Raw genomic sequence first — 23,477 nt, 5'->3', positions numbered from 1 at the left:
AGATAAAATATAATGAAATAAAGTACACAATATAAAGATATATAATGAACGAACTACAAACGATGCCTTCTTCTGCATCCTTTGACTCTTCGAATTGTAAAGTGTGTATTCGTATAACTACCAATATGTAATTATATATATACATATATAAGATGGCATGCTATATACGTGGTAAGTATATACGTATATGCAACTCGCTCTTAAGCAGCGTATACACATGTGTGATACACATGTAAGCAATACGATTAAGACATACACATATATATGTGTATACATATACATATGTATATTTAAATACGCACACCTGTTACACACTTCTTAGTTATATATTATGATCAAATTAAACATATTAATTTGTGATAGTATATGAACTTTATTTTATTTTACAAAATTGAAAATTCGCCTGAACGCCTTTTTATGTGGGTTGAGTGAAATGGCAAAAGGAAAAAAAAAAAAAAAAAAAAATAATAATAATAATAATAATAATAATAATAATAATATAATAATAATAAATAATAATAAATAATTATATAATAATAATAATAATAATAATAATAATAATAATAATAATAATAATAATAATAATAATAATAATAATAATAATATAATAATAATAATAATAATAATAATAAATAATAATAATAATAATAATAATAATAATAATAATAATAATAATAATAATAATAATAATAATAAAATAATAAAAATAAATAATAATAAAAAAATAATAATAATAAAATAATAATAATAAAATAATAAATAAATAAACGAAATATACAAAAAAAAATATATATAAACAACAATATACACATGAGAACAGTCAAAGTTGAGGCATATATAATATTCACACCTACATAATGTGGACATTTATATATACGTAAGATAGACTATTTTTACTCGAAACAGAAAAGAAATAACGACTTGAGCTTAACAATTGAGAGCCTACTTACGCATTATGTGTGCATGTAGCACACTCTAATTTACATGTTCTGTACACACACATATATATTTAAATACATATATATAAACGTATATACATATGTACATTTATTCACACATGCATACATGTGTGTATAAACTGTAAGCACCGCGGAAAGGCTGTCAAAATGATTATCCACAAAACGCCATACGATGATATATGCATATTGCGCGATATATAAGAAAATAAAAAAAAAATATATTTATATAATGAAACACACAAAATAAATAAAATGAAGTTAAATAAAATAGTCGTACAAAAGCGTTAACTTATGTTTTTACGCATGTTTATCATTACAAATGTTTTATGAGAGTTATTGAAAAAGGGATAAAATAAGTAGAAGAAAACTATAAAATTCATGCATATATAAAAATGGTATAAAAATTATATATTAAAAAAAAAAAAAAAAAAAAAAAGATCTAAAAACAGTGAGGTGAACAAATACAAAAGAGGCAGTTATTATGAGAAGGGGGTTACACCATTGTCATACTGTTCATATGTTCACACAAGTACATTTACGTACGTATATAATATACGTGTTGCTCTAGTTGCTACAAATCCGTGCTCCTGTGCATGTGTATGCACATATATGCATGCATTTGTGCGTGTATTTATGTATATCATTCATGTATGTATGCTCATAAACGTCATAACAGTTCTTTACAAGATACAGTTTAAATGCTATTTCTTTTACCCATTTTTCTATCGTTTTTTCTCGTTTTTCGCTCATTGTTGCACCTTTTATTTTATTATTATTATTTTTTTTTTTTTTTTTACTTTCTCTTAAAAATACCATCACGTCAAACTGTACTTGCGGAAGTAGGAACTACTTTTCATATTCCCCCACTTCTCTTCCTCAAAACGAGATGACTAACAATTTTGTCTAAAACGTACCCACAATGGCGTGTGGCAAGGTGGAAGCAATACGCGGAAAGCAATACCCGAGTTAGCAAAGACCAACTGGGCACACCAAATGGCATACTTGTGTGGTACCCTGCTGTCAAACCAAGTGAACATACTCTAAAGCGAAATAATCTTTACGCCGCTATCCTGTTGTGTATCTAAGGATAACAACTTTTTGTTATACCCCTTTTTGAGTTTATTATATTTATGCTTCCCTTTTAGGAGAAATTCTTCATAGGATACCTTGGAGCATTCAATTTTTTTTCGTAATTTTTGTCTATTTAAATTGAAAGAAAAGGCAATATATTCATAGAAATAAAAATCTTTCTTGTTCAGGTTATTTTTAAATATATTTACATTTCTACTATGGAAAAGGAATGGAATAATATATTTAATTTTATCCTCATTTATCAAAAAATCAGCATTTAAATAATGAAATAGACTTTTTGAAATAATGTCTTTTGAAAACATATTTATAAATTTTTTATTATAATATTTTCTTTTCACTAACATATCTCTCATGTTTAAATGATTACAATCTGATCGTTTCTTATCAATACATTTGTTATTATTAACACTGCTGTCATTATTATTTCTGATACTGGTAGAAGAATTTACGTGCGAAATATTTTCATTACTCCTCGTTTTATTGCTCCTTCTCATTTCGTTATCTATACCATTAGAATAATTAAGCGTCATACATGAACTGGGTCTGTACGAGTTATTGTTAATAATATCATAATTACAGCTATTTTTCCTAAATAAGGAAGTAGAACTCCCTTCTTTATTCATTTTATCATCTACATCATATTTATTGCTACCATATGAATATAATAAATTACTATCTATACTGATTACATACTTATGAATAATGATGTCAAATATATGAGATACAGTATTTTTAAAATTATATATCTTCTTACTCGAATAATAGTTGTTGTTATTCCTAATACATTTATTGTTATCAGATAGGAAGTTATTACTACTGGTCAATGGTTCCTTATCCCCTAATGATATATTAGTATACTCATTTTTACTAAACAAATTATTTTTCATCTCAAAACTGTTCAAACCTTTATCCAAATATAAAGAGCTCCCTGTTATTTCTTCGTTACTACTACATTTATAAATAGATGAACTTCTTGCATTTTCAGAATTTAAATAATAATATTTAAGGTCTTCATTATTTGTGTGTGCATATTTTGGTATCACTATACTAGACTTGGAATTACAATTATATACATTTTTATAATTATTAAAATAATTTTTATTTTCTGATATCTTTTCACTATATAGATGTATTAAGTCATCAAATTCTTTTTTTTTACTCTCGTTAAAATTATTTTCTATTTCATAGTTCGATATATATCCCTTCCTACCTGTACTACTGCTATTAGTACTACTACTGTTGTTGTCTTTTTGTGCATTTGAAGTATTACTCTTTCTGTTTTCCTTATCTTCATATTGATTGTTAACCATGCTGATTCCATTTGAACATGTTTGCATAGCGCAATTATCATTATGCCATAAATTGGTATTTCCCTTATTACGGTATTTCTCATTCTCCAACTCAACCCTGTCATTTGTATCATCCCCCTCATGAATCTCATCCAGCTGATTGTTCCTTTCCACTTGGTCATTCTGCTTAACTCGATTGTTCTTCCTAACCTGGGTGTTGTGCCTAACCTGGTTGTTATCCTCCACGGCAAGTCTCCCCTCTGGTTCCCCCTCAATTTCCCCCATCATTTTGGATAAGCGCAAATACTTGTGGAATGTTTTATTATAACATATACGAATAGTAGCCTTCCCCAAATCACTGCTATTATTACCAATGCTAGACAAATACTCATTCAAAATATCTTCATTTTCGTGTCCTATATAATTGCATTTGAGAAAATTAATTTTCCTTTTTTCATTTTTTTTTTGCTTTTTTTTTTCTATATTTTTCTTTTCATTTAAGTTATCAATTGTACTATCACTTTCTATTTTTTCATTTAGTTGATTTTTCGAAAAAAAATAAAGAAATTTTTCATTAATCCCTGGCATACTCCTACTCCTTGCTTTTTTACGTCTTATCCCATTACTAATACTTTGTAATATATCAAAAGCATTTGGTGTATTCTCATCCTCACTTACAAAAAAAATATATGGTTCATCCTTATCATTTATATATTCACCTAATCCATATTGTTCCTCCATTAATCTACTAAAGCAATTTGATTTATCCCCTAAACTATCATTCATTTTCCTGTTCTCTTTTATATGACTTGAACTGCAATCCTCATTCTCATCCGTTAGCTCGTTTTCCGTCGTCTCATAGAAAGTTTTCGTCGAATCGTTCTCGTCCTTGTCGTTCAGCTGTGTGCACGCACGATCAGGCAGAAAAGGAAATCACATATACATATATATGAGTATATATACACACATATATATACACACATATATATACATACATGTACATACATACATACATACGCATATATGTAATAAACTTTCCAAATAAACCTAATTACACACCGTGCAGATTGGAGCTACTTATACGCACAGTTTTATAAAAACGCACTCATAATACAAATTACAAAAAAAAAAAAAAATTTTCTCTTCATCTAAAAATTATATCATATGTAATGACATTATCAGAGCGTTTATCAAAAAAATGCATCTACTATTTAATATGGTATTAACTCAACATAAAGACGGAACATATGTAGGGTGTATATGTCTACATTCATGAAGATATACAAACACGTGTATGCATAGGCGCATAAACATCGTGCAAATTTTGTAGTAATTTTTTATTTTTTATAATTACTATTTCTCTTAAGTCTAATATACACTTGAGTTCATTTTCTAGAGCCCTGTTCTTGAACCTCACACTGTTATAATGCTCCTGAAAATTTGTATGACGGAAAAAATATACAGTCAAAATAAGGAAGCCATTAAGAGGAAAAAAAAAAAAAAAAAAGATAAAAGAAATGAACAGCTCGGTTAACAGTTAACGGAGTACGGTGAAATGAATAACGAATGGAAAAGCATGAATAGGGGGGAAAAAACCACCTTCAACATCTTATAGATAAAAATTTGGCACGTATACAATTCCATATGTATATATTAAAAAGAAAAAAAAGAAAAAAAGACATACGCTAGAGGCATAGTGTAACTGTATGCACTTGTTGTCATCGCTATGATTTTTTATTTCTAGGATGCACCCATTTTCCTGGTATATTAATATATTAACCTGTTCATATACAAAAGGTAATCACATATATATTAATTTTGTTCATTATTATTACATTTTTTCATATGTCATACAGTGAAATACAGATGAGGAGTGGGTAGATAATGCAGGGAATAAAAAAATAACTCATTAGTGAAGAGATATAAAAGGAATAAATCATACATGTTATTACAGTTCACAAAAAATAAATAAATAAAAAAAAAAAAAAAAAAAAAAAATTAACATTCATTTTTATTGCTTCAAACTTTACGTTATATGCATAACATTTGACGGTTCATACTTAATTTTTTGTATCTTTCTATTTGTTTACTTTGAATAATTCTCCCACGGCTTGAAGTTCTAACTGCCCTCCCCATGTACCATCCAGGCTTATTCTTAAAAAAGAATAACACACACAGTAAATGAACACATGCAATAACAAGGGTCAAGAAACATATATATTTATATATGCACATATATACACACACAATAGGATGTCTGTATATCTACATACAGGCAAATTATATGGAAGCACACAACGGGAATGTATATAAAATGATACTTACACCGATCTTCCACAAATTTTAATAGCTTACCTTTCTATATAAGATTTAAAGCTTTCATCATATTCCAAGAAATTCTTATACTTTTCTTCGTTTTTTAATAAATGTTCAACCTGGAAAGAAAAAAAAAAAAAAAAAAAGAAAAAAAAGGGGGCATAAAAATATAAGCATGTATGTCCTTCTTGTTAATTATAAAACCTGCCACTTTCCATATCGCGTGCGTAATAGGTCATAAATACAGTCATACAGACAAGCATACAGTCAGACATGAAGACAAACAAACAGGTACATATGCACACATGCAGACAAGTAAACACGAAGGTATACAAACAAACATGAAGCAAAAAACCAAATTAATTAACGGCGCAAAAATCGCACTTCAAACAAAGAAAGACAACTAACCACTCGTTTTCTAATTTCTTTATAGTTCTCCTCGTAGTTATATAACTGATCCGAAACTGCTCTAAATAAACAGTTTCCATCTGTTCTTATGCTTTTTATATAAAAATTTTTTTTAAAATTACTGTCATGATAATCATTTATCTATGTTAATTGATAGAAAAAAAGAGATAAAAATGAATGAATGAATGAATGAATGAATGAATATATATATATATATATATATATATGCACATAACGACTACTTTTATAATAACGTATTAACACGTCATAATAATATTAAAATAGTAATGAACATAATAAACCACTAAAATGGCTAGCTAGAAAAAAAAAAAAAAAAAAAAAAACTATTTTTATAATTATTTTGAATTGATTCTTTTTTTTTTTTTAAGAGTTTACCAGTGAATATGTAATTCCCCCATTAGGTGCTTTACTTTCTTCGTAATCCTAAAAGTTAAAATGATATAAATCGAAATATATAAACATATTATATTTATACGTAAATTACATATATGTGTAGTTGTGTATATATCTTATCATATACATTTTTTCCTTTTATTTCTTTTCCTTTCTTTTTTTTATTTTACCGCCCTTACTATGTTGTTTTTTTCCTTAATTTTTTTCCTCCTTTGCGGACTATTCCTCTTTTGTTTTTTCATATTTTTATAAATTATTTAATAATCCTCATTTAAATGATTAAAACCAAAAGTACGTAAAACAAAATTCTTCTAATTACAATCTGCCTTTTTTTTCTTGAACTGTATTCTAGCGGTGTACAGAAAAAAAGTAGGTGCAAGTAATCACAGCACAACGGAAGGTGTTTTTGTATGAACACTGGAAAAATGCCAACTAAATAAAATAAAGAAAAATAAGGCAAATTTGGAAAAATATAGCAAAATATAGCAAAATAAAGCAAAATAAAAGAAAATAACGAATAAAAATCAGTCGGTACGTAAAAAAATCATAATCATTTAAAATGCTACATTGAACTGTACTGTATCACTTTTTCTTTTTCTTTTTTAACTGTAATTTTTATATACATGTCTAGTGCTTAAATCGCTGAATATTGTGTATATGTGCAAACATAAATATACATATATACATAAAGAAATGCATACATACAGAAATACACATGCATGTACTACATATGTGAATATGCGTAAAACTCGTCAGTCGTCAATACACGTTTTGGTCATTCTTTAAAAACATAAAACGGTACGTAGAAAAAATTTACAAAATTTTATAGTGGCCTTATTTCAAACTAAAGCATATATATATATATATATATATATATATGTTAACATTTTTAAATTTAATACTTTTAAATGAATAATGATAATTGTCTGATTTCTTAAAAAAATAAATGCAAACGATGATTATAAGCTTTTTTAAAAATAAATATAGCAAAGAGAAAATTTCAGTTCACAATATGTATATATATATATATATATATAAATGAAAAAAAAAAAAAAAAACTTAAAAGTTGTATTACTTGGTATTATAATACTGCAATAAATTGTGTTTATAAATACACACAAGTGTACATGCGTATATATACCCATAAATATACACACATATATATACATACATACATACATGTATACATTTAACAATTCTAAAAGCAATACAGATATGACAGTTGCATATGTTCATGATAAATAATTTAAGTTTCATTCCTTTTTTTATTTATACATACATAATATATCAATATATACTTACATTTTCATACACATGCGTGCATATTACTTGTTTTAGCAAAAGCACTGGATCCAATCGTTTCAAAACTTAACAGTTATGGTAAGGCATTATGAACAGATATGATTTTATACAATTTATTTTATTTCGCGCTTTCCTCTTTGTTTTCACTTACAACTGTAATAGTGTAAATTATATTATATTTGTGGTATTCTAAATACCATAAAAAATTTAAATAAATGGGAAAAAAAAAAAAAAAAAAAAAAATTAACTACGAAGTTTAATGATATATATACATCTTGTTAACAACATATGACACAAAAATAAAAAGGAAAAAACAAAGTAAAAAAGGTAATAAAAAAAAAAAAAAAAAAAAAAAAGGAATTAGACATTAAAAAAAAATGATTTAATGATATAAAAGTGAAGCGAACAATTTTTTTTATTACACGTAAAGAATTTTTCGTTTACATAACAAAGCGTGCAATAATTCAAAAGTGTAATTAACAAAATAAAATAAAAAAAATAAGGCGAAATATGTGCGAACGTGTAACATACGCAAATACACAATAATGTAAACAATTATGCAACATGGCCAAATATTATTATAAACAATTTTGCAGCATAAATAAATAAGCAGCACAAATAAATACATAGTACAAATAAATACGTAATTCAAATAAATACGTAATTCAAATAAATACGTAATTCAAATAAATACGTAATTCAAATAAATACGCGCCATAACACAAAAAGCAAATAACGCTTCACCCACTTCAAAACAAAATTTATGAATTCCAAATATGCGCGTATGTACAGATAAAAATGCACATATACATATATATACAAATATATATGTATATGCGAATGTACATACGCGTAAATATTTCTTATTTAAAAAAATCGAAACTCCAGAAATTTTGAGGAGAATCATTAACTTTTCTATGATACCTATGGCGTGAAAAAGACTGAATAATTTTATTTTTTTTATTTTCTTTTTTTTTCGCTATTTTTTCTTCCTGTTCATCGTCAATTTCGTAAAACTTTTCTTCCTGTATTTCATTTGGTTTAACTAAATTATTGTAATAACAATTCTTTTTGTTTATTGCATATTTATCAACATACTTATAACTGTCTGAACTACATTGTAACGAAGAATTAAAAAAAGTTTTATGTCTGTCCTTTTGAATGTTATGAACATACTTTTCATTTAAAGTATTTTCCATTAAGGCATTTTCATTTAATTCTTTTTTATTTTCACAATTTTTGATAGAATTTTGATATATATTATCCTCTGCTTTTTTATTAACTTGTTCATGCTTAATTAATATATCATTAAGAGAATTTTTATTCATTTGCATATTCGTAATATGATCCATCATATTTGGTTTATTTATATATTTTTTTTTTTCTCCTTTTTTAAAATTTTCATATTCTAAATTATCAGAATATATTTCATTATAAAATGATTTACAATCTTCACAATCGAAACCCCTTAAATGTTTTCTTCTTTTCCCCCTGATAACTTCAAAAAATAAGTCTTTACTTTTTTTTTCTTCATTTTCTCTTATATCATTTGTATTACGCTTATTTGGTAATAATTCAACATGCGAGTAATTTTTTAAAATTTTATTCCGTTCATTTAATTCTGCTGATAACAAACTCTGGGTATCTTCCTTTTCATAATTTAAAGAATTTGCCTTAGATTTAGCACCTTCTTTCAAACTTTGATCATGATCTCTTTCTGAATTTACCTTATCATTGATTCTCATACGGTATGATTTATTGGTTGAAGCGATTTTTATCTTCTCCTTTTGGTTATCCTCCTTACCGTTAGATTCGTCTTGCTCTTCATCACTGCGTTCATCGTTAAGTTCATCACTATGCGTATCATCCTTTTTTCCATTCTTGCTGCCCTCCTTTGCACCCTTCTCACTGCGCGCAATTCCATACTTGTCCAGTTTACTAACAAAAGAGCTGTGGAATTTCTCACTATTCCTATCAGAATAGAGATCAACATTCGTTAGATCAGTATTCGTTCGATCAACATTCGTTCGATCAACATTCGTTCGATCAGCATTCTCATGATCATCGCTGTTATACTCCTTTGTGTAAAATCTATTCGAAAAAAGACGTTTCATAGTGTATTTGCTGATTATATTAGAATATACATCCCCCCTATCATTTTTTTTACTTTCATCACTCGGTGTATTTGAGTCTTCTACATTGTTATTTAACTTACTAGAGATTACAAACTCATTTATGCTTTGATCAATATTTGAATTTTTTTTTGTTTGTTCATAATTATAATTATTTGATGGTAATAAAGTTAAAAAATTGCTATCTCCTTTATATTTATCGGACTTGTTGTTTATTTCTTTACTTAATATACCAGAAAATTCATTTCGCGAGTTATATATGTTACTGTCCTTTATACTACCCTTTATACTACCCTTTATACTACCCTTTGTACAACCATTTGTACAACCATTTGTACAAACCTTTTTACTAGACCAATTTCCATCTTCACTTTTCCCCTTGACCAAATGAAGAAATTCCATTTTATCCTCGTCAAGATCATTTTCATTATTCCATTTTTTATGCAATTCTTCAACTTTTAGTTCATCCATCCTTCGTTCACTCGTTTTACGTTCATCCATCCTTCGATCTCCCATTTTACGTTCATCCATCCTTCGTTCTCCCATTTTAAGTTCATCCATCCTTCGTTCTCCCATTTTAAGTTCATCCATTTCTTTTTGAATTTTTTTCAATAAACTTTTTTTATTACTGTCTTTAAAATCATTTAAGTACACACCTAGAGAACTATCATTATATAAATTTTCCTCCTTTTTTTTTTTTTTCTCCTCATTTTCCTTATTACCTTTTAAGTCATATCCCTTTTTATCAATTTCGAAAATTGATGCACTATCTTTTACTTCCTCAATTAGTGTCGATATCTTTTCTATGAATTTTTTTTTAAAGTCAAATATTAGTTCGTCAAATATTCTCTCTAATACCGTTTCAATACCTACATATCTTTCTTTTTCATTCAGTGTATCCTCACATAATTTTTTAAAAGTAGCCATTTTTATAACATTCGTGTATCTAATGCTAAGGAAGGACAAAATTAAAACGAAAAAAAAAAAAATATTTTACAGGATGTTAAGCGAAATTTAAAGATAATATACAAATATGTATTATCTTCTAATAAAATTGGAGAACAGGTCTGACAAAATGTATGAACTTGTGACAAAATGTATTAACGTGTAACAAAATGTATTAACGTGTAACAAAATGCATAAACGTGTGACAAAATGTATGAACGCGTAAGGAAATACATGAACACGTAAGGAAATACATGAACACGTAAGGAAATACATGAACACGTAAGGAAATACATGAACACGTAAGGAAATACATGAACACGTAAGGAAATACATGAACGCGTAAGGTAATATATAAACCCTTAAGGCAATTTATTTACGGGTAAGGACATATGAGATCATGCATTAAAACACCTTATGACTTATGAACGTACGAGAAAATAAAATGGCTCCATAAATTGGCGTATCACAACATTGTAACTCTTACTGTGCATTTTATCTTAAAAATAAAAGATAATATATTTGCTATAGTGAAGTAGCATCATTTTTTGTATTTTCATTTTCCTTTTTTTTTTTTTTTTTTGATAAAAATTCATAAAAGGGAAACTATTAACACGGCTTTTTCGTTTTTGTTTTCACACTTATTTTCGCACTTATTTTCGCACTTATTTTCACATTTATTTTCGCATTTATTTTCGCATTTATTTTCGCATTTATTTTCGCATTTATTTTTTCATTTGATTTTCTCTTCTTTCATTTGTTCAGTCTACTCAACGTTTAATATAATTAAGAATTTAAGGAAAAGAAAAAAAAAATTACATAAAAAAAAATGGCTTAAAATGTAAAAAAACAAAGGAGCAAATTCTAAAATATGCAAGAATAAACGGGCAAAAGCAAAAAAAAAAAAGGGAAAAATGAAAACAAAGTAGAAAAGAAATCAAAAACAAAATCAAAAACAAGAACAACTATAAAAACAAGAACAAAAACAACTATAAAAACAAGAACAAAAACAACGATAAAAACAAGAACAAGAACAACAATAAAAACAAGAACAAGAACAACTATAAAAACAAGAACAAAAACAAAAACAAAAGCAATAAATAACACGAATTATTACAAAAAATAATTATTAACAAAAGACTTAAGAAAAACTAACAAATGAAAAATTAGTTCAAGAAAATACATTTTATAACGGTTGACGCTAAAAGCGGAAAAAGGTTTATATTAGCCAAAAATATAAACAAACAACTGCTCCTGTTTATTTATGTGTTAACTCGTTAATTCATTTTTTTGTTAATATAGTAGTTAATTTATTTGTTTATTTATCTGTTAAAATACATTTGTTAATTTTTTCTTTTTCATTCCGTCAACGAATAGACTTATTGGACAAGAAAAGGCTTAAGTTTCTAGTTAATTTCAATGCTGCGTACATTTTTGCCCATTTTTATTAAGAAAACAATAACTAGTTTTATGCTTTTCACACAATCCTTCTTTATTATAAGTATGGTACCCTAATGTGTAAGATGTTCGTACACTTTTGCTTATGAGTATTCCTTGATAAATCAAGCACACTGTATAAACATTTACCCCTTCTTTCATCCGAGCTGTCCGTACTCTTTTGTTCCTTTTTATGGTATTTCGTAAAAAGATAATCATAATTTATAAGTCCTGTTATCAGACATGTATTTTTCCCCACTGTTCAACATTATTCGACGTGGGCAACGGCGCATATTTGCCTCTGTAAATTCGTCATATACACATACACATACATACATACATACATACATACATACATACACACATACACATATACATACATAGACACACACATATATACAAACATATATACACATATATATACACATATGTATAAACACATACATATATGTATATATTTTACTTGTCTTTCATTTTTTGTTCTTCTGCCTCTCATATGTTTGTGCACCCATTCATACGTTATGAGAGCCCTATATGCTTTACTCTGCACGTATATTGGTCCTCATTGTGCTTCTATTTTTTTTTTTTTTGGAACAATTTTTCCGTGTAAGCAATGACTGTTCACAAGTCTGGATCATTCCAAGGGGAAGATGGAGCTAACTGAAATTTTGTAACTTTGGTTAAAACACCTGAATTCCATAAACCTTCAATAATAATACCATCAAGAAATATTAAGGTACCTTGTCCTTCCCTTCTATTAAAGGCATAATTACCAGAATAAATAGATCCATCTTCTTTACATGTAAAAGTACCAAATCCATGCCTTTGGTCATCTACCCATTCTCCTTCATATTTATTTCCATTTGAATATAAAAGTATTCCAAACCCATTAGCCTTATCATTTTTCCATTCTCCTTTAAATTTATCACCAGAAGCATAAATTAATTCCCCTTCCCCTGATTTCCTAGCAAATTTCCATTCACCTATATATTTATCCCCCTTAGTATATGTTAATGTACCTTTACCATGTACTTTATCATCTTTCCAATATCCTTCATACATTTCTCCATTAACATAAGTTAAAACCCCATAACCATTTTTCATGTCGTTAGACCAATCCCCTTCATATTTATTACCATTTAAATATTTATATAATCCTTTTCCTTCCATTTTACCATCTACCCAATCTCCTTCATATACTCCTCCATCGGCAAAGAAGTATGTACCTTTTCCTTGGATTTTCCCTTCAAACCAATCTCCTTCATATGTTTCTGCAATTTTATTTTCATTTCCTTTATATATAACACATCCTTTCCCATGTCTTTTATCATTTTTCCATTCCCCTACATATACATCGCCGTCTTCATATGTATATGTACCTCTACCATCCATTTTCCCTTCAACCCATTCTCCTTCATATTTATCGCCATTGTTATAATTTAAAATACCATATCCATTTATTTTCCCATTTTTCCATTCTCCTTCATATATATTACCACTTACAAATTTTGCTATCCCTTTTCCATGAATTTTGTCATCAATCCATTCTCCTTCATATGTTGCACCATCAGCATACGTAAATTTTCCTTTTCCCTCTCTTTTTCCATACATAAAATCCCCTTCATATTTCTCATCTTTTGAATAAATCAAAACGCCATGCCCGTGAAACAATCCGTCTTTAATATTTCCGTTGTAACAGTGTGCCTCCTCGGTCATTGTCGAGGGGTAGGCGGTAACTGTGCTCGCGGGTACTGACATATATATATATATATATTTATGCAAATATGTACATGCAAGTATGTACATGCAAGTATGTACATGCAAATATGTACATGCAAATATGTACATGCAAATATGTACATGCATATATATATGTGCAAATATATTTATACATACATATACAAAATTAAATAAATAAATAAATATATATATATATATATATATATATAATTAAACGTGTATATACAATTAAACAAATATATATAACTAAACATATATATATAATTAAATATATTTATATATGATATTTTTTTTTTTTTTCCTTCTTGAACTCAAAGTTTTGCTTAAACACATGTCCATATATGTAAATTTACCCCTACCTGCATGTATACACTTTTGTCTAGACGCATATGAACACAATTACGTTCACGTGATAATTTGTACAAACGGGAAAACAAAAAAAAAAAAAAAAAAAAAAAAAAAAAAAAAAAAAAAAAAAAAAAAAAAAAAAAAAAGAAAATGAAAACAAATAAAACCAAATAGAGAAAAATGAAACAACAACAACAAAAAAAAATAACAATAACACACAATAACACTAACACAAATTAACATAACACAAACTAACATAACACAAATCAACATAACACAAATTAACATAACACAAATTAACATAACACAAATTAACATAACACAAATTAACATAACACAAATTAACATAACACAAATTAACATAACACAAATTAACATAACACAAATTAACATAACACAAAACAACATAATAAATATATTTTAATTTCCACATATGTGAACTGTGTACACATTCGTGTACTATAATTTTTCATGTTGCAAGATTTGGTACAAATACATTTTTAATGCAATTCTAGAAAAATTAAAATCATTGCTGATGTAAGAAATGTTTAAAATATATGTACTCATTTTTTTAAATTAAAATGAACAATTTACACCAGTATTAACGAACAGAGAACAAATAGAAAACACACGTGTCTCTTTACCATTGCTACATTTTACTCTAATTTTACAATAATTTTACAATAATTTTACACTGATTTTACTCTAATATTGCACTGATTTTTATTTTACTTTCATTTAATTTTAATTTATTTCTATTTCATTTATTTGTTTTTTCTTCACACCATTCTATGTACTTCAAACAGGTATATAAAACGACGTGAACTGCTACACTGCAGTGGCACAAAAATTCTTTTTTTTTTTTTTTTTTAAATCTAACAATAGCATATCGATGGTACTTTTTTTCGTTTTATTTTGTATTTTCTCTTTTTCTATTCCACCTCAGTAGGTAAAGCGCGAAATGAGGGTCTTCATACAGGACAAAAAAAAATATATTAAATATATATATATATATATATATATATATATAAGTTTTTTTTTGTCGTAAAAATAGTGTGACATGGTAAATATTTACCAAAAACAAAATTACCTGAACAGTTCATAAAAAAATAAAATAAAATATAACTATACATATATATTAATTATTCATCTTTTAAAAATAAAGATATTCATTTTAATGTACTAATAACAAATACTTTAACATGTTGACGTTAAAATGAATGATCAAAATATTCGTTCTACATTACGTGTATTTATTTTACAATCATGTTAAAGTATGTTCCTTATCTTAATGAAATGAAACATGTATAATAAAATAGGCTGCTTCATATGAGAGAGATTATGTAAATAAGAAAGTTTTAAATATAAAATAATGTTGTATGTAAATATATTTCGTTCGTTCTTGTACTGTCTTCAATTTAAAAAAAAAAAATAAACATTCATAAATATAAAGTCCGTTTCTCATATTAAAAAAGCACAATATTCAACATTTTAGAGTTTGTTTTTGTGCACACAACGCAGAACATTATGCATATATATATATATATATATAATGGTATACAAATATTTTAAAAAAAAATTAGAGCTGTGGGGGAATATTTATATCACATTTAGCCTTTTTAAAAACTAAATTATTTTTGTCAACACTGCGGACAAATGATGAAATTTAAAAGCATCGCGTAACAGTGCAATTCGCTCATTTAGGCAATCGGTATTTCGTACCATATATTTATATATGTGTAATTACGTAAAGGTAAAAATATGCATCTCTAAATAATCATAAACTGTGTACTAATCCAATCTGTTAAACTTTTGGCGCATTACAATTTGCTTGCAAAACAGAAACGAAGAAATATTCGGTTGGGGGGGGGGCAGGGGAGTATTAAATAAATAGGGATTAAGTAAAATAAACTTGAAAAGGCAATTAAATAAAACGGAATATATATTATTTACAAATTACAAAACAATTTTGCTCTTCCTTATTTCTTTTATTTCTCTTTTTTTCTCCTTTCCTTTTTGCCATTTTTTGCTACTTCAAAACATTGATGAAGCATTAACTCTATTTCAATTAATGACAAAATGAATTAAACATGTCAGCATAGTATATATGATGATGTTCAGCACCTATTATTTTCACTTTTATTTATTTATTTTTTTCTTAAATGTAAATTATTTATTGTACATAGCTATATTTGTCAAAAAAGAGGGGAATACTTAATATGCGAATAATGTTAATGTGGTATGCTGTATATATATATATATTTATTTATATATATATTTTTTATTTTAACATTTTTAAAGCGAAGGAAAAGCTTAAATAAATTTGCGTATAATCATAATGAGCGAAAGGAAAAATGAAAAAAATATTGCAAATGAAAGTATTATTTATATTAAAAAGTATTTCACTTTACATGATTCTACTGTTGTTTCGATAAATCAACTCACTCAGATCATTTTAAATAAAAGGTACATATTATATTATACATACGCTGCAAAAAAAAAAAAAAAAAAAAAAAAAAAAAAAATTAATTAAAATAATATTACTTTTCTACGTCTTAAAAACATGTGCATACATAACGAAAATAAGGTTTATGTTTGATTTTTTTCTACACCCTCACTCCTCTTTTCTTTCAATTTCATTTTAGCTCGACCCCTGGTAAAGGGCTCCACAAAGCAGCAGAGTTGCATACTCTTCTGAAAAGTGAATTAACATATGAGTTTATAAAAATATTCGAGTCATTAAAATCACTACTAGTCCATATGAAAGAGTGTGTTGAAAGAATGAAAGCACTGCAAAGATGTATTAAAGAGTGTAAAGATAAAAACGCTACCACTACTACTGCTACTACTGCCAGTACTACTTTATTACATTCCTTGGACGTCTTCTTTAACAACACAATGACATATTTTAGTCAAGATTATAAATTAAAAGAAAAGATACATGAAACACTTGTTCATGTTGATGGTACATGTGAAGATGAATTAAACAGAATAAAGTTGATGTGGAAAGAATCCCCTTTTTTATTCTTAATATTTCAAAAGTATAATGTTAACAAATTAATTATGGAGTATACGCAGATCTAAATTATGGCATAATCATATGGAATACATACATAATACTTGCGTACATTGTGTTCATATTTTTATTCCTTTTTCAGTGAACAGTTATGTCATATATATATATATATATATATATATATATACATATACATATATGTGTGTGTATGTATTTACATATTTATTTATATGTCCCCATTTTGAAAAAACAACATTAGCGTTATATATGCATTTTAATAAGGATATCATAAATTCCAATTTATTTCATAACTTTTTAAAAATATTAAAATAATATTTGTATTCTTAAGAAGGAACATTCTCCTTCATGCACTCTATACTTTTTTTAATTAAAGATTAAAATTGTATCATACAATATTGGAATATTTATACATATATATATATATCAATGTGTGTTTCCCTCAAACAAACAAAAAAATAATAATAATAAAGGAATAAAAATAAAAATAAAAAAACTACCACCAGAGTAGGACTATTGTAAGACTAATAAAACTTCTTATTAAAAACCAGTTGTCTAACTTAAACTTTAATAGGAGAGGGCGAGTACATATATATGTATGCCTTGAAAGTTATGCGGACGGCATTGCGACACGTTTGAAGGAAACCACAAAAGCGTTTTACATTCCCCTGCATACAACATCATATGATGTACGTACAGAAAGTACGTACACATATACACGCACTCAAGCATATATATATATATGTGCATTGCAAACTATCTTGAGCACTTTGCTTTTTTTTTTTTTTTTTTTTTTCCATGCATTAGCAATAAAAATCCACGCTTCCTCAAAATGTCACACCAAAATTCGAGTAAAAAAAAAAAAAATCAAGTTCAAAAAACAAGGACAATAAAATAAAGTAGTACGCATATATTAATAAAAAAATATATATTTTTTTTTTATATTATTTTGTATAATTTAAGTTTTTATTTGTTTTATTACGTCAAAATTTACCTTATTTTCCTCAGTTCATAATTAACCTCATTTCAATATTAATTGAATTTGTCTGTTTTGTTTCCTCGTTTATTTGCTACTTTTTTTTTCTTTTTTTGTTTTTTGTAGAGTTGTTTTAATTTTGTGCAAAAATTAATATTACCTTAACAAATCATATCAACAAATTGATAAAATATCATAAATTTTGTAAGAACAGTTCATTTTTTTTTTTTTTTTTTGTTCTCTCCTATTATTATTATTATTACTATTACTACTACTTACATATACATATTATTTCAATATGAATACCTATTACAGTGCGATTCTTTTCTTTTTAATGCAACTTGCAATAAAACATAATAAAGCAAAGGTCACCATAGACACGGTATGTAAAAATGGGTATCTGATTCAAATGAGCAATCATTTTGAGTGTGTATGTGATGATGGACATGTACATGTAAAGGACGATGTGTGTGAACAGAAACAAGAATGCAAAGAAGGAACTAAATCTAAACCTTGTGCTGATTTTTCTACATGTGTTTTGGCTAACACGCCAAATAAATATACTTGTATGTGTGCTGTAGGATATACTAATGTAAAAGATGTTTGTGTTCCGTCTGTATGTAAAAATGTATCTTGTGATAAAGGAAAATGTATTTTAGACCCAAATAATGAAGATGTTAAAACTGCCATATGTTCTTGTGATATAGGCAAAGTTCCAGATCCAAATAACAAAAACATGTGTACAAAAGATGGGGAAACTAAATGTACATTAAAATGCTTAAAGAGCAACGAAACTTGCAAAGTTGTAGAAGGACGTTATAAATGTGACTGTGAAGATGGTTTTTCTTTTGATAAAGAAGAAGGTATATGTACTGCCTATTCAGTATTTAACATTGTAAATTTAAGTATCATTTTCATTATAGCTTTAACCTATTTATATATTATTTGAATGTAAATTTATGAGTACATTGGATATATTTGTAAAGTTAAAACACTTTTTGCTTACAATAAAATTTTTTTTTTTTTCTTTTTTTTTTTTTTTTAATACTTTATCGTAAATTAATCATTTGTATCTTTATATATGATATATATAATATATATATAATGTATGCACGTATGTATGTTTTTTTCAATACTCCAAATTCATCTTGAACAGTCAAAAAATTTGTTTTTCACAAAGCAAAAATAATTACGAGAAAGATAAAGAAATAAAACAGTAAGTTTTCCTTTATTTGAAAAAATATAAATTATGCCAAAAAAAAAAAAAAAAAAAAAAAGGGAAAGATAGAAAAGAAAAGAAAAAAAAAAAAACTTATTACTACAAAATCAACTTTCATCCAAAATATTTCTAAAAAAGTACAAAAAACAGATGTTCAGAATAGAACTAGACTAGTGGTAAAGTGCACTTAACTGAGAACACCTTGTCATCATGTCAGTATTCTCCATTCGTTTCCTTTTCTGCATATTTTTATTTTTTTGTTTTTTGATCTTATTTATGCTTATTTTTTTTATTTATATATAGTAATTTTGTTAGAATATCTGGCTTCTTTTTGTTTATTTATATTTTGCTAATTTATTACTATATATGGCTTCTTGTTTTATATTTTTGTGTAGCTATTTTGTTCGTATATGTGGCATCTTTTTTTTTTATTTTTTATTTGTAGCTATTTTGTTCATATATGTGGCTTTTTTTTTTTTTTTTTATTTGTAGCTATTTTGTTTGTATTTGTGGTTTTTTTTTTTATTCGTAGTTAATTGTTATTTTTTTTGGCGTTGGGCATACAATAAGTTATTCATATGCACATCTTGTTGAGCATTTGTTCTTTGTACTGTTAAAACAAAATTTTAACACAGTTTTCCTGACGTGCTTGCATGTTCATATAATAATTTATTATTTTTACAATGAAACATATATTTCCGCATGAAGTCATGAGCACATGATAACTTGTTAATATTTCTAAAGAATTTATAATTTTTTTTTTTTTTTTATAGCTACTGATAAGTCATTTGTTCATAAAAAATTAATTTTTTTTCAAGCGATTCCTATGTTTTGGACTTCAGCAAATTGCATACTCAGTGTGGTTATGGGAAATGTATTTTTTGAGAAAGTGCATTTATAAGGAGGTGCACTTATAAAAATATTGCACTTACAAAGAAAATACATTTTTGTGCTTAATCACTATGTTATTTCTACATTAGAGTGAAAATATCAAAATGGGAATACTTCGTCAATAAATGGTTACATCGCCTACATTATGTCCTTAACCGATGGTTATAAATCAAAAAAAATAATTTGTATAAAATTGCGCATGTTCAAAATTTATGATTTGTTTTCATTTTCATAAAATAAATTCTTACGTACAAATGTTCTACAGATATAATTCTAGCTAATCAAAAAGTTTTGAAGAAAAAAAAAAGTGATCATATTTCCGATATTAATTTAATTGATAAGTATAAAAATATATTTCTTCATATAATCTTAACAAAAAGGTGTGTAATTTGCGTATGATTTATTACTAACAGAAAACTCAAGTAACATATGTGCTAGCTATAATTTTTAATTTTAATGAATATTTTATAAAAGCTCACAAAGACCTTTTTTTTTTTTTTTTGAAAAAATTCTGAACGGACATGTAGATACAACAACAATAAAAAAAAAAAAAAAAAAAAAAAAAAAAAAAAAAAAAAAAAAGGAAGAAAGAAAGAAAAAAAAAATACATAGACATAAATATACATGAATGAATAAAGAAATAAAACATAATATAATAAAATTTAATACTTTCTACATTTTTTTTTTCAGTTATTTGCTATTTTGTTATTTTGCTATTTAATCATTTTACCATTTTACCATTTTTCATTTTATCATTTTTCATTTAATCGTTTCACCATTTTTCCATTTTATCATTTTTCATTTAATCGTTTTACATTTTATCATTTTATCGTTTTTTTCTTTCTTGTTCAATTTGTTCAAATTTGATTTCTCTGTATATTCACCTAGCACAAAAGTTTTGTAAAATTTTTTATGCTGTATTGTCTTAAAAATAAAAAAATAAAACACATTGAACCTTCTTAAAAATAAAAATGAATTACAGTGTATTTCTTTTATTTTTCATCCAACTTGTAATAAAATATAGTAATGCAATAGTCAATGAGTCCACAGTATGCATAAATGGAGATTTAGTTCAAATGAGTAACCATTTTGAATGTCGGTGCAATGAAGGATTTGTTTTAACATATGAAAGTATTTGTGAAAAAAAAGGACAATGCGAAAAAATTGAACATTTAAATAATTTCTGTGATCACTATGCTACATGCACAAATATCTCATCAGCATCAGACCCAAAGAAATTAGCATGTACCTGCAACAGAGGCTATATACCAGTAAATGATCAATGTATTCCAAGTATATGTGATAAGGTTGTATGTGGACAAGGAAAATGTATAGTTGACCCCTATAATGCAAATATTACAAAATGTGCTTGTCATGTAGGCATAGTACATGATGAAAATAAAAAGTGTGAAAAACCCGGAAAAACCAAATGTACACTGAAATGTAAAGAAGATAAAGAATGCAAATTACAAGGAACATTTTATGAATGTGCTAAGATAGATGATGGAGGAGCAGGTAGTGGAGGTGAAGGTGACGGAGGTGAGGGCAGCGGTGGTGAAGGTAGTGGTGAAAATGGAAGTACAGGCTACAGTGTAATGAATGAAATGTCCATGTTCAGCCTTTTAGTTATACTTGCAGTCTATATGATGGCAGCATTATAGTTTGCATCATTTAGCTGGATATAAACACGTGTAATAATTATAATCATAGTGATAACAATAATAATAATAATTATTACCATTATAACTACTATTATTACTACTATTATTACTACAATTATTACTACAATTATTACTACAATTATTACTACAATTATTACTACAATTATTACTACAATTATTACTACAATTATTATTACTATTATTATAGAAAAAAAAAAAAAAAAAAAAAAAAGCAGCAATTTTTGAACCCTCGTTTATTGCACAATTGTATTATGGACAAGCTTCATAAAAATGATTAGAATTTTTTTTTTCTATTTTCCAAACATTTTTGTCATCATTGTATAAAATGGTTTTTAAAGAGAAATTTTAAAGGAATGAGCCCATACATATACGTACATACATATGTGTATATGTGCATATATATATATATATATATATGCAAAATTACACCAAAGCATGTAAAGACGTAGTTGCACAAAGAGTATAATAAGGAGTTTTTTTTTTATTTTTTAGTTTATGCTTTATTTTCCTCCTATTCATTTTAAATTCGTTCCTTGTTATGTCTTTTTTTTTTTTTTTTTTTTTTATGATTCATTTGTTTCCGTTGTTATAATAATTTTCATTACTATTGTTATCATAATCACAACTTTTTTTTTTTGTTAGTATATATGTAGTTTTTTCGTATTTTTTTTTTGTTTTTTGTTTTTTGTTTTTTGTTTTTTGTTTTTTTGTTTTTTTGTTTCCAGTATCACAACCAACGATTTAAACTAAATTCTAATTATATCAAATTTTAGGGAAAAAAGAAATGTCACAAGGGTAAAATTATTATTTTTTTTTTTTTATTTTTTTATTTTTTTTTTTTTATTTTTTTTTTTTTTTTTTTGTTTTTTGTACAGAGCTATTAAAAATATGCATTTCCTTTTGCTATCATGCATATGACATTCATGATGGTAATTACTGTTAATTACTTACCATTAAGGAAACGAAAACAAAAGATCGAACAATAATTATGTACATGTTCGGGTTTTGTTTCTCCAATAAAGGTACCACACAATAAAATAAATCAAATCAAATCAAATCGATTTGATTTGATTAATAATTGTTCAAAAAAATAATTTACAAATAAGCAAGTAATCAGAAACATAATGCAACGTCATTTAATGCTAATGTACGATATAATTTTGTGGAAAAATAAATAGCTATGTTTTCAAGGAAAAAGTAATAAAATATACTGTGCTTTCCCACGAAAAAAGGGGGGGAAATGCAAACAGAAATGAAAACAAAACACAAGCACAAACGCAAATACAAACACAA

At 26.2% G+C, this 23,477-nt stretch overlaps 7 protein-coding genes across 7 annotated transcripts; 3 read left to right on the top strand and 4 right to left on the bottom strand.

The window, feature by feature from the left end:
* Nucleotides 1–1,999: 1,999 nt before the first annotated feature.
* MKS88_003376 (OTU-like cysteine protease) lies at nucleotides 2,000–6,720 on the bottom strand (the record flags this gene model as incomplete). Its single annotated transcript, XM_067216463.1, has 8 exons — nucleotides 2,000–4,240; nucleotides 4,695–4,772; nucleotides 5,025–5,120; nucleotides 5,431–5,494; nucleotides 5,696–5,775; nucleotides 6,065–6,205; nucleotides 6,461–6,508; nucleotides 6,649–6,720. The coding sequence occupies 8 exons, from the start codon at nucleotides 6,718–6,720 to the stop codon at nucleotides 2,000–2,002; spliced, it is 2,820 nt and encodes a 939-aa protein (XP_067073107.1).
* Nucleotides 6,721–8,643: 1,923 nt separating this feature from the next.
* On the bottom strand, nucleotides 8,644–10,839 carry MKS88_003375 (SAE2 domain-containing protein; the record flags this gene model as incomplete). The annotated part of the gene is made up of 1 exon (XM_067216462.1): nucleotides 8,644–10,839. One exon carries the CDS (start codon nucleotides 10,837–10,839, stop codon nucleotides 8,644–8,646), a length of 2,196 nt encoding a protein of 731 aa, XP_067073106.1.
* Nucleotides 10,840–12,915: 2,076 nt separating this feature from the next.
* Nucleotides 12,916–14,010, bottom strand: MKS88_003374 (MORN repeat-containing protein 1; the record flags this gene model as incomplete). Its single annotated transcript, XM_067216460.1, has 1 exon — nucleotides 12,916–14,010. One exon carries the CDS (start codon nucleotides 14,008–14,010, stop codon nucleotides 12,916–12,918), a length of 1,095 nt encoding a protein of 364 aa, XP_067073105.1.
* Nucleotides 14,011–16,610: 2,600 nt separating this feature from the next.
* Nucleotides 16,611–17,466, top strand: MKS88_003373 (uncharacterized protein; the record flags this gene model as incomplete). Its single annotated transcript, XM_067216459.1, has 2 exons — nucleotides 16,611–16,621; nucleotides 17,028–17,466. 2 exons carry the CDS (start codon nucleotides 16,611–16,613, stop codon nucleotides 17,464–17,466), a joined length of 450 nt encoding a protein of 149 aa, XP_067073104.1.
* A 1,224-nt stretch (nucleotides 17,467–18,690) lies between these two features.
* MKS88_003372 (ookinete surface protein P25) lies at nucleotides 18,691–19,341 on the top strand (the record flags this gene model as incomplete). Its single annotated transcript, XM_067216458.1, has 1 exon — nucleotides 18,691–19,341. The coding sequence occupies one exon, from the start codon at nucleotides 18,691–18,693 to the stop codon at nucleotides 19,339–19,341; it is 651 nt and encodes a 216-aa protein (XP_067073103.1).
* A 2,132-nt stretch (nucleotides 19,342–21,473) lies between these two features.
* On the top strand, nucleotides 21,474–22,163 carry MKS88_003371 (ookinete surface protein P28; the record flags this gene model as incomplete). The annotated part of the gene is made up of 1 exon (XM_067216457.1): nucleotides 21,474–22,163. The coding sequence occupies one exon, from the start codon at nucleotides 21,474–21,476 to the stop codon at nucleotides 22,161–22,163; it is 690 nt and encodes a 229-aa protein (XP_067073102.1).
* Nucleotides 22,164–22,169: 6 nt separating this feature from the next.
* On the bottom strand, nucleotides 22,170–22,703 carry MKS88_003370 (uncharacterized protein; the record flags this gene model as incomplete). Its single annotated transcript, XM_067216456.1, has 2 exons — nucleotides 22,170–22,359; nucleotides 22,612–22,703. 2 exons carry the CDS (start codon nucleotides 22,701–22,703, stop codon nucleotides 22,170–22,172), a joined length of 282 nt encoding a protein of 93 aa, XP_067073101.1.
* Nucleotides 22,704–23,477: the final 774 nt, after the last annotated feature.

Source organism: Plasmodium brasilianum, chromosome 10, assembly GCF_023973825.1.
Source record: "Plasmodium brasilianum strain Bolivian I chromosome 10, whole genome shotgun sequence".
Lineage (NCBI taxonomy): Eukaryota > Apicomplexa > Aconoidasida > Haemosporida > Plasmodiidae > Plasmodium > Plasmodium brasilianum.
The sequence above is the reverse complement of the archived record's forward strand: the minus strand, read 5'-3'. Positions and strand labels throughout refer to the sequence as shown.